At 46.4% G+C, this 15,619-nt stretch overlaps 1 protein-coding gene across 1 annotated transcript; it reads right to left on the bottom strand.

Moving 5' to 3' along the window:
- Nucleotides 1–2,406: 2,406 nt before the first annotated feature.
- Nucleotides 2,407–3,667, bottom strand: LOC131264548 (ATP-dependent DNA helicase PIF1-like). The gene is made up of 3 exons (XM_058266833.1): nt 3,422–3,667; nt 2,948–3,344; nt 2,407–2,855 (listed from the first exon to the last, which is right to left on the bottom strand). The coding sequence occupies exons 1-3, from the start codon at nt 3,665–3,667 to the stop codon at nt 2,407–2,409; spliced, it is 1,092 nt and encodes a 363-aa protein (XP_058122816.1).
- Nucleotides 3,668–15,619: the final 11,952 nt, after the last annotated feature.

Raw genomic sequence — 15,619 nt, 5'->3', positions numbered from 1 at the left:
AGTGAGCAACGATCACGATAGCATATCTGATTAGTAGGCCTGAACCACGGTGCGTAATAAAGAGCTAATTCAGTAAACCTACGCTGAATACTACTTATCGTAGTATGGCTCGGCACTCTCGGTTAATGTAAATGACCCTGATGAAGCTTATGAACGAATATCACAGTTTGGTACACGTTTCTTAGTTTCACATTGCAAGATGTTGATCATAGTCGATAGAGACGAATTGAACCGAATACAACCTTATACATATCTCATGGCTTTATTTTGCAACCTTGTAGCCTGTCAACTTGGGTCTGGGAAGCTAGAAACAGGATTGACGAACAAAAGCCAAGGTATGGCATAATCAGAGAGTTTTATAACAGAATCCTACTAACCAAGCATAGGTCCCACCCCTTAATTGAAAGAGACCACAACGCTTAGCCATTTTTTAAATCAAATTATCAATGTGGGCTGTAGACTTGATTTTCTCGTCAATAATTACTTGCTGTACACTTGTTTCTCACGACTCCCCGTAAGGATTCGAGATTACTTCTCATTCCAAGCGCCACTTTTAGCACGCAGTTTGAAATTAGAATACGTTAGAATTATAAAGATTACGATACATCTACCAATCTTTATTTTGGCTATTACCATTGTTGGGCGATTGCGACATCATTCGATTAATGTTGGGTACTTTGAATCTTTCGAAGAGATTCATTCAAATATTTCAATGGGTTGTTTTCACATGGTTCACATGGTTCAGATAAATATCAATAGCCAGCCTGGCTCTACGAACCAAAAGTTTTCTTGTATGAGCCTTATTTCCTGTAGCCGTTTTTGCACTTGTCTGTTCTCTTTTTTCGACGATTATGTTCCCTGGTTTGGAAAGTAGATCCTTAGGCATGGAACCGACGAAGCCGGGATGCAAATCCGACGCTTGTATAAAGTATACAGTTTTGGGAATGTTTTAAAAGCAGAGCTTTGGAAAAGTACGTGTGGAGGGGTCGTTGGTCCCTTCGGATTTCTACGAGCTCTGCTTCCGCTGCTACGAGGTCTCGCTGTGCGTCTTGCAGTTCCTGCTGGTTCGTAGCCTCGTGTCGCCTCAGCATTGCGTCGTTCCTGCGCTCGAGCGCGTGGTGCGTAGCTCGCTGGACAGTCCTGTTCCTCAGGCGACGGATTCGCTCACGGATGTTGCGCAACTCCCGAAGCCAGTTTGATCTGTCCACGGGCGTCATGGCGTTGAGTCTGGCGGTGAGTGCCGGGCGACGGCGCGAGTATCCGCCCGGTCGACGCAGCCTGTTTCTCACTCGCCTCGCTTCTGCTGCCGCAGCATCCGCTCTCGTTTCCGCTGCTGCTGCCGTTGATCGGTGCTGTTGCTCCGCTCGCCAGGAGCGCTGCAGCTCCCTGGTGATGCTGTGTACTGCCTCGTTTGCTCTGTCCCAGTTTCGGCGACTACTGAGAAGGTGGCTCACCAGCGTTTCGGCAGTGAGTACGAGGTCCTGTTGGTCAGTAAGGAGTCGTTGCCGTACATCTGCGAACCGCGGGCAGGAAAACAGCACGTGCTCCACGTTCTCTACTACGCCTACGCAATGGGTGCAGTCCGGGGATAGGGTGAACCCCTTAAGGAACAGGTACTCTCGGAAGAATCCGTGTCCCGTAAGAGCCTGCGACAAATGGAAGTTCACCCTTCCATGTTTCCGTGCGACCCATGGCGTTATTTGCGGGATCACTCGATGTGCCCACCTCACATACCTGCTGGCGTTAGGCTGCTCGGCTAAGTTGTCCCACTCGTCCTGCCATCTCCGCATGGTCTCCGATCGCTGATCTTTCCTTATCTGGCCAGGAGCAACGTTGGTGGTTCTCCGCTGCTCGTGGCAGCGATGGTCCTCTTCTATCAATGCACATATCGGGGGCATGCTGGCTACTACACTGGCCACTTCGTATCGAACCGTCCTGAACGTGCTTGCCACCATCTTTGCGGAGGTGCGATCAACTTGCTTCAGCAACCGACAGTTTACTTGCCGCTTCAGCGCCCCGTGCCACACAGGTGCTGCGTATCGCATAGCCGATGTCGCCACACTGGCCAGCATTCGTCGCCGTGCACTCGACGGTCCCGTGTGATTCCTCATCAGAATTCGGAGTGCTTTAACCAGTCTCGTGGCCTTTTCAGCGACGTGTTTCACGTGTGGCGTCCAGGAGAGATGATCCTCCACCAGCACGCCCAGGTAGTGGATGCTGCGTTGTGATCGGATAATCACGTCAATACTATTAACATCCGCTCGATCGTGTGTTCTTCAATTGCTGGTTAATTATTTTGAAAAGAATAGAATTAAATTAGGTGTTACGTTTATAAGCACTTTGCGTGTAAGAACTTACCCTAATGACACATTGCAGCCTGAGTCCGAGATGGTGAAGCGATTGACCTTATACCTTGTTGATGGTCATCGCAAAGCACACTTGCACTGGAAACTGTTTGCGACGGATCTGAAACGGCAAGGTCGCATCATTGCTGTCGCAGAAGATACGGGGCAACGATACGTCTTCAACCTGCCACTTGCCAGTCAGAATCCGTGCATGTAGGCAATGCGGTCTAAGTGACACGATCTGCAGCTGCGTCCCATTGCACAATCCACGCTCGGTGTTGAGATTACGGAGAAGTAGTACCGGCGAATATCGCTTCAACCGTAACCTATGCACCGGAATGCCGCTCATGTTCAGCGAGTTTAGAAATTCGGTCGGCAGCATTAGCGTTTCTTGTTCCTCGCTATTCACCAACGTATCGACGGACAGATACAGCTCTTCCTGTTCATTTAGCCCTTCCAACACGCTGTTGTTGATTGCGGTCACGTCGACATTCCGTGGTGACAGGATGCCTCGGTCGGTAAAAAAAATCCGGAGTGCTTATATTCAAGACCAAGATCTGGGTAGACGTGACCGATCAACTATAGAACGTCGCTCTGCTTACTGGCGAAGCTGGTGTCTAATCGCTGAAGCGTTTGAGGCCGACCCTCACCGATGCGAAGCAGAAAATCGGCAAACTCCTGAACATCATTAGCATCCTGTGCATTCGGAACCTTTTGGACGCGCATGTTCACCCACAACCGCAACACATAGAAGAGGTGCCATAGCGGAATCCGTTTGATGCAGTGCTGCACCACCTGCGCATCCGTTCCTCTGGGCACGATCGGTAAGATTTGGCGAAAATCTCCACACAGCAACCCAACCTTCCCACCGAACGGACGACGTACTCCGACGATATCTTGAAGCGGTCGGTCCACGGCCTCGAGCGCATACCGGCTGCTCATCGATGCTTCGTCCCACACGATCAGAGTCGCCTGTCGCATTAAGTCCGCCAGCTGCAACTAGGCGGGTATGTTGCAATGGGAAGTTTCGTCCAAAATTAAAGGGAGGTTGAACGTAGAATGCACTGTTTTCCCACCAGTGAGAAGCAATGCGTCGAATCCACTGGAGGCTGATGCGCAATCTTCGTCTGACGTGGGGTGTGTGCCAGGATAGTCTCGAGTAGAAACGACTTCCCAGTGCCACCGGGTCCATCCAGGAAGTATAGGCTTCCACTTTCCTCGTCTGCCGCACGTCCTTCGCTCTGCTCTGTTTGACTGCTCCGATCCACCGTTTCAGTGATGGTGTTGTACACCGCACGCTGTTCGGCATTCAACCTTTCCATGTTACGGAGCATTCTATCCAATCCAGTGATGCTGTAAAAGCGTTCTGCATCCTGTGCATGCTGTAAGAGCTGTGGCATACTGGGAAACGTTTCCAATGTCTTGGGGGGCGTCGTCCCACGTACATACTAGAGATGCACAAGACGATTCATTTCCACGAACTGAGCGATCCTAGATCGATCCCTATGAGGATCCGCGATCCATTGGCGGTTCGTGGATCGTGAGAAAAAAAAAATACATTCTCAACACGTTAAAATACCGCCAAGTGACATAGGTTTCTCTCACCTCACAAACTTTTTCTTCGTGGTATCAGTGTCCTATGGCAGTTCAAAGAGCCACGGTAGTATTTTTACTCATCAAGCAACTTACTCACCAAACTCCAAAGGGAGACAAGTCGATGATTTTATTCTCATAATCACGATCTCATTCAATAAAAGCCAGGGCCCCTTCCTAGCGGGACGTTAAGTCTCTTTCTCAGTGAATAAAAGTCTCCCTTGGCTCGATGATTCGTCCACGATCCGTCCACGATCCGTCCACGATCCGTCCAAGATCCGTCCAAGATCCGTCCAAGATCCGTGGGATCGCCCATACATTCCAAAACGTGGAGAAGTCTATGCCTGTGGGACGTTTGGTACTACTCTCACTGACTTTGGAAGGGGGACCTGTCGGCGATCCGTCCACGATCCGTGCGGATCCGGCATGTATTCAAAAGCCTGGAGGACCTTGGGCGATTCATTCACGATCCGTCGGATCACCCATACATTCTGAACCTGGCATACCCCATGCAAATGGATTGTTTAGCTGATTGATATTATACTCATTACGCCTGAAGGGGGACGGGGCGACGATAAATTTTTCATAGTTTTCCACTCATTCATTTAATTTCTCGGTAGCTTTGTCCCCTTTCCTGCGGGAGAGTAAAATGTATCGACAGTGGTTGAAGCGACCACACGCAAAACGAATGACCAAAATAACAGTAAAATAACGTGCGCATTCGTCAATGAATGAACTTGACCTAAAATTTCAAATCAATTGGCTCCAAGGAAGGTCGATTAAAGAGCGATAGACGAAAATGAAAATAACAAACCAGGATAGAAGAAAGAAAGGAATACCTCACCTACGAGGGTTGCCTTTTAAATTTCGGGATTTGGAAAAACTGGTGATGCAATTTGTTAATTAACAATTTTATCGTAAAGTTTGACGTTTTTGAGGTCATACGTTCTCAGAACGTGTTGACATAAGAACGCTATTTGTGTTGTTAAAAAAATGTTTAAAGTTTCAATCAACACGAGTCTTTTTTGAGAGATTGGCCAATTGTCTGGGATCCAATGCGGACAAATTTTTTTTGACAGTGAAATGTTCACGCAATATTAAGTATATGCTGGTCCCAGTAATACCTAAGTTTGTCATGTGACTTATCGTGAGATAGAGACAATCTTGCTATATCCGTTCACGTACAGCATCAATGTTTTTCGGAACAACAACTGATTTTGGTCGGCCTTCACGAAATTCACCTCGGAGTGGACTCCGACCTTGATAGAGATAAAACTTTTAACATTTTTTTAACAACACAAATAGCGCTCGTATGTCAAAACGTTCTGAGAACGTATAACCTCTTAAACGTCAAACTTTACGTTAAAATTGTTAGTTGGTAGATTGCATCACCAGTTTTTTCAAATCCCGAAACTTAAAAGGCAACCTACGTATTCCCCAAGCTTGGCTACAATGGTGAGCAAAGAGACAAAATGTTCGCTTGGCATGAGTCCCCCAGACGTTTGAATGTATGTGCGATCGGACGGATCGTGGACGGATCGTGAACGAATCGCTCAAGGTCCCCCAGGCTTTTGAATAAATGCCGGAACGTACGGATCGTGGACGGATCGCCGACAGGTCCCCCTTCCAAAGTCAGTGAGAGTAGTACTAAACGACCCACAGGCATAGACTTCTCCAGATTTTTGAATGTATGGGCGATCCGACGGATCTTGGACGGATCGTGGACGAATCGTGGGCGGATCGTGGACGGATCGTGGACGAATCATCGAGCTGTCTCTCCTTTTTTTATTCACTGAGAAAGAGTGAGACTTAAGTCGACTTAACGTCCCGCTAGAATGGGGCCCAGGTTTTTTATTGAATGAGATCGTGATTATGAGAATGAAATCGTCGACTTGTTTCCCTTGGGAGTTTGGTGAGTAAGTTGATTGGTGAGTAAAACTACCGCGGCTCTTTGAACTGCCATAGGACACTGATACCACGAAGAAAGAGTTTGTGAGGTCAGAGAGGGAGAAAACTGTCTCATGCAAGATTTTGGCTTGAACGGACGATCCGTCTGATCCGCCGGATCGCTGCTTTGTGAATCGGGATCCGTCGCTCGCGCCTAGGATGGGATCGATCCGTACAGTTCCCGCTCGTTGGACTCATCTCTAGTAAATACTGGTCAATCGACCGCAAAGCCCAGAAGTGTTCCTCCGCACGCAAAGGGTGATTTTGTTCGGAATCGTCCAGCGAGTAGCGCTCTCGATGTTGCCGATGGTAGTCCTCGCACAGATGATCGGCGTATGCTTTCCGCAGGCTGTGGAGGTTCAGTGGCTTACCTTCCGATAGTATTAGGACAGGTGAAGCAGCTGGGATGGCATCTGGAATGATACGGCTTCCTGGTTCGACCGATCCCACTCCGACTCGTCAAGCAGTATACGGAGTAACGTTCCATAGGAGATAGGGCAATAGACCATTCGGTCAACAACGATACCGTTCTGTTGGATACGGCGGATCCACTGTTTGCCCGTTCCATCGTGCCACGACAGCCGCTATGTAGTTGACGGTTTTGCGTACCGGTAGTAGTCTGGGATGTCCTGATATGTCAGCCTGCGCGCGTAAGAATCGTTTGCCGTCAGCTGGAAAAACCGTGTCTGGGCATATATCGGATTCAATAACTTCAATAAAAGTAAGCGATTTCTTCTAACACGCAGAAATGCGGGCAGTTAAAAAAAATTTCGCTTTATTCATCCGTTCTGAGCCAAGAGTGTAGCCCTTTTCCTTCTTGGCTCCTATTTATGTCCTTTCTCCTATGGTTCTCACGCGCCCGACTGACGATCGCTAGCCGATCGCGGTCATTCCTGCTTATCAGCTGACCGGGCAAAGGTGACCCGGCGATCTTTTTTAAGTTCCGACAACTGGCTTGCAAGTTGCAAACAACATAATTTGGGTGCGACCAAATTTGAATGTAACGGTTTGCAACTGTCACCGTTTTGCCCTGAACCTCGAATCCGCAGATCGTCGAGACAGCCTGCGATGTGGAAATGTACCGTGCGTGGATATACTGCTGTATCTCGTCCACTGGTTCGGTAGTAGAAACGCCAGGTCGTGTCCTTTATACACGTACTTATAAAGGTACTTAACGCTGCTGATGGTCGCGCACACCTCTACATTTATGTGGCAATTATACTTATGCGACAGCCACAGGTTGTGAGGCAATACGTGGCGGTTGTCCAGCGCTACGTTTTTGACGACAACGGTCCGGCCATCGTTTCGACGTCGGTACATCGGATACTCGTCCTCCGTTTGCGTGTTTCTTCGCAAACCGGCTTGGGAAACCGTTTCGAGCACACATCATCTTTCATGCAAGGAGCAGCCGTTTTCCAGCTTACAGACCGTGGCTTGTCGGTTTCAGCAAGGATCACAAGGCTTTGAGCGTGCGGAAGATCACGCTTCTGGTACTCTATCACGTGGATTCGAGCTATTTCGAGGCGAAGCACTCCGGCCAACAGGTCCTCCAGCAGGGATTTCAACTTTAGCCGAAACACACGCGCCGTTAGATCAGGTCGATCGGTGGCCTTCTGGCGGAGCAGCAACGCCTTAGTAATCTCCGGCCAGTTCGGGTTACACGTGACCGTGATGAAGAGGTCGGGTTTTCCGATCGTCCGTACGATGGCCATAGCGTCTTGATACTGAGTGCGCATGTATCGGTCGCCACCGGGGAACGTGGTAGATAGGATGATACGCGTACCCATCTGATCCAGTGTGCGTGGTTCCTGTCCTGGCTGTACGGTGACTCGGCCGCCCAAACCCATAAGACCACCGTAGGCGTCGGCACGTAGCTGCGCCTGATTTTCTCGCTGGAACTTCAAGCGCTGCTCCTCGATCTTGCAACATTGGTCCACGCAGTATTGCTGCATAAGCGGTGAATGAGAGACATATCCTTTCACCGAAAACACAGTCGGTACTCGTTATATTCGCGGGGAGAAATTTGCCGCGATGGTGCCCGGATGTCGTGAAGCGCTAACGTCGAATCTTGGCTGTTTTGGTATGCCAAACATGCAGGATGCAGGAGCGGATACTGCATGGCTTCGAACAGCTGATGTGACTCGTATACCCGGTTAAGATATCCGGTGTCACGATCTTGCAGCACAACATCACGTGGATTGCCTAGCTCGGAGCAGAGAAAAATGCCAGCGACTTCAACCACGATAGGCTGGTTGTAGCGGCGCTGGTCAAGTGCTGGTTGTAGCGCCCGGCAATCGTGCGTGTATCCGCAGCATCAAATTCTCCGATCCGCATATCCGCTCGAAAGCATGGTGAAACTACGCGGCAAGTGGGTTGCATCCTTGCAGAATGTTTTGGATGCGTTGGACTACTGCTCGATCGAGTTTCGGAGTGTATGCCAGACGCGAGTCCACCATTCGATCACTATGTTCCTCGCTGTTCGAATCATAAAAATATATATTATACCTGCGAATGTTGCGCATGAATGCGTCGTCGTTGAGAGCACTCAGCCTATGTCTCTCCGGACGGTTGTAGCTATCCAGGTCGCTAAGTGCCACCTTCAATCTACCACTGCAGTTCCGCTGTTGAAGTCTATACTGCAATATGGCTTCTCCGAGCGTTGCCGAATCGGGAGATGACATTCAGGAACATGGGCTGGCGTGGATGCAGCTTCTACGTCTCGGGCTTCAGTGCGCGATGATGATATTTATACTGGCGGCTGTGGCTGTGGTGGATATCAAGATGTTGGATTGGAAGTGGCTGGTTCCACAAATCTAACGTCCACACTGTGGCAACTTACCGTTCCCATCGAGGCCGCTGTAGGTGCCGGGGGCACTGTTCCCGCGGCACTTCAGCGATAGTAGGATTCTGCACTACGCTTTCGATGTGAGACTGTTCCTGCGGCTCGTCGGCGATAGTTGTATTCCGCATTCCGCTTCCGTTGTAGCCGCTTTTTTTGTCATCGGGGGTCTCATCCGGTGGAGTGGCATATCGAGCCATCCAAGCTGGCGTGGATGCCACCGTTGGTGGTTCTGATGAATCTATAGTGTGTTCTATATTTATTTAATGCTTCTCAGTTGTAAGCCAAGATTAAACTTGCTTGCAAGCTGCGGGTTTGCTCTTAATATGCTGTTGCACAGCTTGCTTGACTTATAATGTTTTACTTAGCCTACCTGTTTCGATATTACTATGTTCGCTACATTACTCCCCCCTTCGAAATGTTTGCTGTCGATTATTCGATAATAAAAGCTGCTTTCAAACGGTCAATTGAAATGGCTGCTGCTTTGCCGTTCACTTCAACTATGAAGACTTTCTTTTTCTGTTTGATAACTCGGTATTGTCCATCGTAAGGTTGAGTTTACGGTGGTTTATAGCTTGAACTAGGTTTTTTAGGCCAGGTACCTGGCCCGTCGGCAGTCTCTGGTTCCCCTACCGCATTTTTGATGGTTCCATGTCGTCCCGTTATGGTTTCAATTGTATCGGCAATTGCAGAACGGTAAGGGGGTTTAAAATACGTATTGCGGGACCATCGATAAGATACGAAGTAAGCTGACCATCTCCCTGTTCGACCAGAGCCAGATCTTGGCGCACAGGATATCTCCCTTTGACTGTAGCCCCCATCGATATAAATGTAAAATTACAGTTATATCGAAAAATGTTACCAAATACCAAATCAAACGTGTTTATCAAACAGCCCGGTTAGTAGGAGGTTTTTCAAAGACATGTACTTAAACCGAGTTACAGCATATTGTACCAGTTTCTGTGCTACGCAGTACATGCAAGCCTACGCATGTCCTGTGGTTATGCCACTTTTTAAAGTGTGGGTCGAACATGAACCACAAAGCAACCTTTGCAAACGGTAAAATATTGTCAGTCTGACACTAACTGACTAACTACGGTTGTCAAAATCTGCGCAAATTTGTTTCTCGGTCGTCGAGTTAAAAAAGGAGTAGGCTAAAATGTGTGCACCTAGTATTGATTCCAAGTGGATGGAAAATAGTTGTTTGTGATGATGTTCAATGTTTGTTGATAAGATTTCGGTGGACACATTACCTCTCTGCTATTGTTTTACAGTTAAGCACTCAAATCATTACTGATTGCGCTTTCATTTGGATCGGCTCACGAATAGTAGCGGCGACACGAAACGAAAAAAAAATGACAGCAAAACTGACATTTGCTCGTGTTTTATCAGGCTTTTGCGTCCCGTGTAAACTGAGCATAACACTCCTGCTACGCATGATAATCCATATTATTGCGATGCGATGAGGGGCACATCCTTCTCTCCCTGTGCCATCAGTGCCGCATACGCTGCACGTTCTGTGGCTCACTATTCCCCCCATCGATTTTTTCTTTCTTTTGTTTCTAATGGAGAATCCTTCCATGTGTGTGATGATTCATAAAAGGCGCGAAGTAGCAGCTCGACGGCCGGCACACTCTGCCGCTTGCTATCCCCCACCTTCTGTGTTTCGCGGAAGGAACTATCTCCCTTTTCTTGCCTTGTTCGTTTCGCGGAAGGTAAAGTTACCTGCTCGCACAACTGCAGTCTCGGATCGGTCCACCGTATGCTCTGCCGCGGATAGCGATCCCCACTGCTCACGTTCTTGTTTTGTTTTCTTGTAGTGGTAGATCCGTTAACACATGCATAGAGATGCGAGTTCGAATCAACTGGATGCGTTGTAAGCTAATCCTGTATGCGAGCGCAATTGTTCTCACTCCTTCTCACATAATCGCTAAGTCAGCTTAGACATACCGTCCTATGCCGCTCATTTTCTGTCTCTTTCTTTCTTTTCCCTATCTCTCTCTCATTCTCTCTCTCGCTCTCTAAATTTTGTTCTCTTTATCTTTTTCGCTTTCTCAACTTCGTTCTCTTTCTCTCTTTCTTATCTCATCTCTCTTCCTCTCTTTCTCTTTCTCTCTCTCTTTCTCTCTTTCGCTCTATCTCTATATCTCTCCCACTTCTCATCCCGCTCTTTATTTGTTTACCACTCTTTGTCCCCAACTTTCCCATCTCTCATGTCCCATCTCCCATCTCCCATCTTCCATCTCCCATCTTCCATCTCCCATCTTCCATCCCTCATCAACAATCTCTCTTCTCTCCATCGTACTCTTTCTTAATTTGCCTACCACATCTCCCATCGCATTCACACTGTCTCTTTCTCTTTCTCATTATCTCTCTCTTTCTATTTATCTCTCTCTCTCTCTGGCTATATCTATCCCTATCCCTATGCCTCGCCTTGTCATACTTTCCATTTTTGTCTCTCTGTTCCCCACTATGTCTGCCTCTATCTTTACCGTATGTCTCTCTCTTTCTCTCTCATTTTCTCGTTATACCTCTCCCTATTTCTTTTTCTCACTCTTACACACACTAACAGCACAAAATTCCAACAACAACGCACAGAAGGGTCGGTTTTGCTTAACAGGCTAATTTTTCTGATTTTGAATTAGTAGCGACATTGAATCAGGCATCGATCGAATAAGGGTTACTTTTCGCGCGCGTGTTTATTGGGCCATGGCCGACCCTCGGAAGGAAAATTATTATATAGGATATGTCTACACATGATATGCTATCCACATTATTGCAACGTTGTTGAAACGCTGCATATTTTATCTAAAAATGATCGATGGCAAAACACAGAAACATATTGCGCAGATTTTACAATAAAAAATAAAATGATAACATGCACGAACACGCGGCTGTCATAGCCGGTTTGGCTGGTGTATATAGGCCAGAGGGGCGCGAAGGACAAGGCAGAGGGGGTGAGACGAATGGACGGGAGAAAGCTCCATAGTGGGAATTTAAATAGTCATGTAGTTCAAACCAGTCTAGCATAGAAATGGGATTTTTTTCAAAGGCCTGGAACGGAGTGGAACTTCACAGACTTCGGAACAGCTCCGCGGAACTGGGTGCAAAGAACCTGCTTGGGAGGATAAATTATTATAATGTTGCTCTATTTGAATTATCAAAAACAAAGGTCATTTGTTTCAAATTTCGATGCGTTAGTTTATTTCCATTTTGTTTTGGTACAGGTACATTAGAAACAGTTTTGTTTAGCGACCATAGTTGTGCTTCAAAAAACTAATCTCCTCAACATTCTTTGTCGCCATCCTATTTCGCCTATCTGTTATAAGATTTCCCGCATTGGAAAAAATTCGTTCACAGGGAACCGACGTCGCTGGGATGCACATTAGTTTTAACATTATATTGTACATGTTGGGGTAGTACATCTGGTTTTTTTCCACCACGCCAGTGGATCTTCGTTCCGCATTGCATCTTCGTGCTTCATGTAGCTATCTAGTTCGTAAATGGCTGCTGCTTTGGGGTTATTTGTTGGTCTTTTAACATTCTTTTTTTTTGTCGTATTCTCCCCACAAGCGGTCTATCGCTTTGCCTAGGCATTCCTCGACTAAGTCCCTAACCAATTCATCTTCTGCACGTTTTTGCTTTGCCTTCAAAGTTGCTACATCCTATGTAATAATTTTCCTTCCGAGGGTCGACCATGGCCCAATAAACACGCACGTGAAAAGTAACCCTTATTCGATCGAAGTCTGATTCGATGTCGCTACTAATTCAAAATCAGAAAACTGGGCCTGCTAAACAAAACCGACCCTTCTGTGCGCAATTGTTGGAATTTTGAGTTGTTAGTGTGTGTAAGAGTGAGAAAAAGAAATAGGAAAAGGTAGAACGAGAAAGAGAGAGGCAAGCAGTAAAGATAGAGGCAGTCATAGTGGGAAAAAGAGAGATAAAAATGGAAAGTATGATAAGGTGAGGCATAGGGACAGGGATAGATATAGCCAGAGAGCGAAAGAGAGAGAGAGATGATTAAAAGGGGAGAGAGGTTATGAGAAAGAGAGGCAGTGTGAATGCGATGGGAGATGGGAGATGGGAGATGGGAGATGGGAGATGGGAGATGGGAGATGGGAGATGGGAGATGGGAGATGGGAGATGGGAGATGGGAGATGGGAGATGGGAGATGGGTGATTTGTGGCAGGAGGTATGTAGTTTGTGATGGGAGGTGGGAGGTATGTTGGTGGGAGGTGAAAGGTGAGATTTGGGAGGTGTGCTGGGTGGTGGGTGTTGGATGGTGGGAGGTGAGAGATGGGAGGTGGTAGATGTTAGATGTGAAATGGGAAATGTTTGTGGGAAAAATTCTGCCTTCATGCCCTGTAGGAATTGGCAAAACTTTGGAAAAAAGCTCGGAGCGTAAGCTTTGACCAGCCACGCCCCGCGATTGCTTCGCATTGACTTCTGCGTTGGTGGTCGTGCACCCGTGGCTCGGTCACCGTTCGCGCCTCTTCTCTGTCTCATCTCTTCCTTCTTTCTTTCCTTAGCCAGCTTGACTTCCCGAATCTATCGCGCGTGTCTGTTCGGCAGTATGTCCACAGCGCTGGTACGATGCAGTCTCAGTCGGCTGGCTGTGCGTGCTCCGTCCGATCTGCGCACACTTTCTTCCATGCATGCATGCGGCGGGGGTCTTCTATGCGGTGCGATGTCGTCGCGCGTCGATTCCGTTCCTTCCTTCTGAAAATAGCAAACTGTACACGTTAGGCCATCGCTGGCTCCAACAATCACCGTTCTTGCGTCCAATATAAAATAGGTTTTGATGCGCTCAGGCATCACGAAAAAAAATTCTAAGTCCAAATATAGAATTTTTCAGTAATTTTTTTTGTTTCAGAAATCGAATGTGCATCATTTGACGACATGCTGATGTAATCGATTTGTTCGTGACCCAAAGGGAAACCGTTTTTCGGCTCTAACGGGCAAACGGTTGAAGATAGCTAATTGAGGTCTCCGACAAAGTTTTGGTTAACAATAAATTACAACTTTTTTACTTGCACCACTTTCGTCTCTGAGGCTTTCTTCACCCCATAAAAATAAAATTAATAAAACGGTCATTTTTTTTGCATTCAAAAAATTAACTAAAACTTTGTCCTTGACTGTAAGGTACTGCAAGAAACATAATGAAACGTTTAGGAAACAGTTTTATCCTGAGCGAAGATCATATGTAATTTTGTTCTAGTTGAAATGTTCTGAAAGGTAAGAATTACACATGAAGAAGAGGCATATACCGCGTGGCAAGTTACGGTTACGATTGAGACCGCAGCGTGTTTTCATGGTCGATACGGACATTTAATAAAGCGTGTCCACGAACGAAATTCCGCTGCCATCTATGGCATGCTACCGCGTCGGCTAGCAGCGATAGACTGAAGAGTATATCGCACGCATGTGAACGCACTGAAAACGAATGAAAGAATGAAGAGAAATCCAGAAACGCGGTACGCGTCTGCTGGTGTGCGTCTGCTGGTGCGAGCGAATGGTTGAAGCTAAACCTATACATATTTACACATCGTAAATCGCAGGGGGTACCCTTCCGCAGATGTGGAAGCGAGGGAAAAAATAAAAACGAGACAAAAGTAGTAAAGCTTATTTTTAATTGCGCCGTTCGACGCTTCGAACAGAGAACGACGCAGAATGAGCCAAGTGAGAATCTCGCCTCATCAACTTTGTGGGAGAGGGGTGTTGGAGAGGAATGAAAGGGAAGCAGAGTGAGCTGCTCGCCCGTGTACAGATAGGACAATACATACAAATATTAAAGCTCCCGACTGATTCTTGCGGACTGGGAATATTAGTTTAGAACTATATAGTTCAAATGTTTGAACCGGAGCCCGGGACGATATATAAATCCGAAAAGAAATGGGGGTTAGGATCAGGAAAACGGATGAATTAACTTAATTTTGACGAGTTGACTAAGTCTAAAATAATTATTCGCTTCGAACTTCTTCGAAATCCGAAAGTTGTAGTTACAACACAGTGCTTTTACATTTATGTCGATGGGGGCTTCAGTTAAAGGGATAAATTCTGTGCGCCAAGATCAGGCACTGGTCGAACAGGGAGCGGGTCAGATTATTTCGTTAGTTTTGATCCCGCAATTCATATTTGTATTAGAACCCACTAACTGCTCGGCAATTGTCAATAAAATATACCTTCGGCAGAAAGACCAAGAAACTGTAACGGGAACGACATGGAACCTTTAATGGGCCGGTAGATGAGCCAGGAACTGCTGACGGGCCAGGTACCTGGCCTAAAAAACCTAGTTAATTAAAATTAAATCGTACGTCTCGCGGTATTTCTGTTGGTCTTTAAAAAAACCATCGCGCTTGTGTCTAGGATCCAGTAAAATAGATTTTGAAACTAGTTGATTGCTAATAAAACTGGACAATTTTTCTCTTAAACCTGCTATTAGTTCATTAACTAATTATTTAATCTCCATTTCTAAACCTTCTTTCTGCACTTCTTTTTGCATTTCATGCAATAATATCCTACAAAGCACTCCCATTTTAGATGTGGTTATTGTTTTTTCAGCTGAAACATCTTCGGTTACTAATTTAAATAGTTGCAGAATGTCTAAAGCTTGCTTTAACAAATTCCACTTCCTTTCTTCTAAAGTTTTTTTTATATTAAGAACTCCTATGCAGGACAATAATGCTTCCTTATCATCTATAAATCTACTTAACATATCGTAGGTGGAATTCCACCGAGTTGGCACTTCCTGGTTTAGTTTTAAGTTTGGTAGATTTAAATGTTGCTGCATTTGAGCTAACTTATGTGTAGCCTTTGAACTTTTTTTAAAATTTTACACTATTACCTTCACTTCATCTATGGTTTTTTTCAAAAGAGGTATTCAAACTCTTTTGCA

Source organism: Anopheles coustani, chromosome 2, assembly GCF_943734705.1.
Source record: "Anopheles coustani chromosome 2, idAnoCousDA_361_x.2, whole genome shotgun sequence".
Lineage (NCBI taxonomy): Eukaryota > Metazoa > Arthropoda > Insecta > Diptera > Culicidae > Anopheles > Anopheles coustani.
This window is presented reverse-complemented; position numbering and strand designations above follow the sequence as displayed.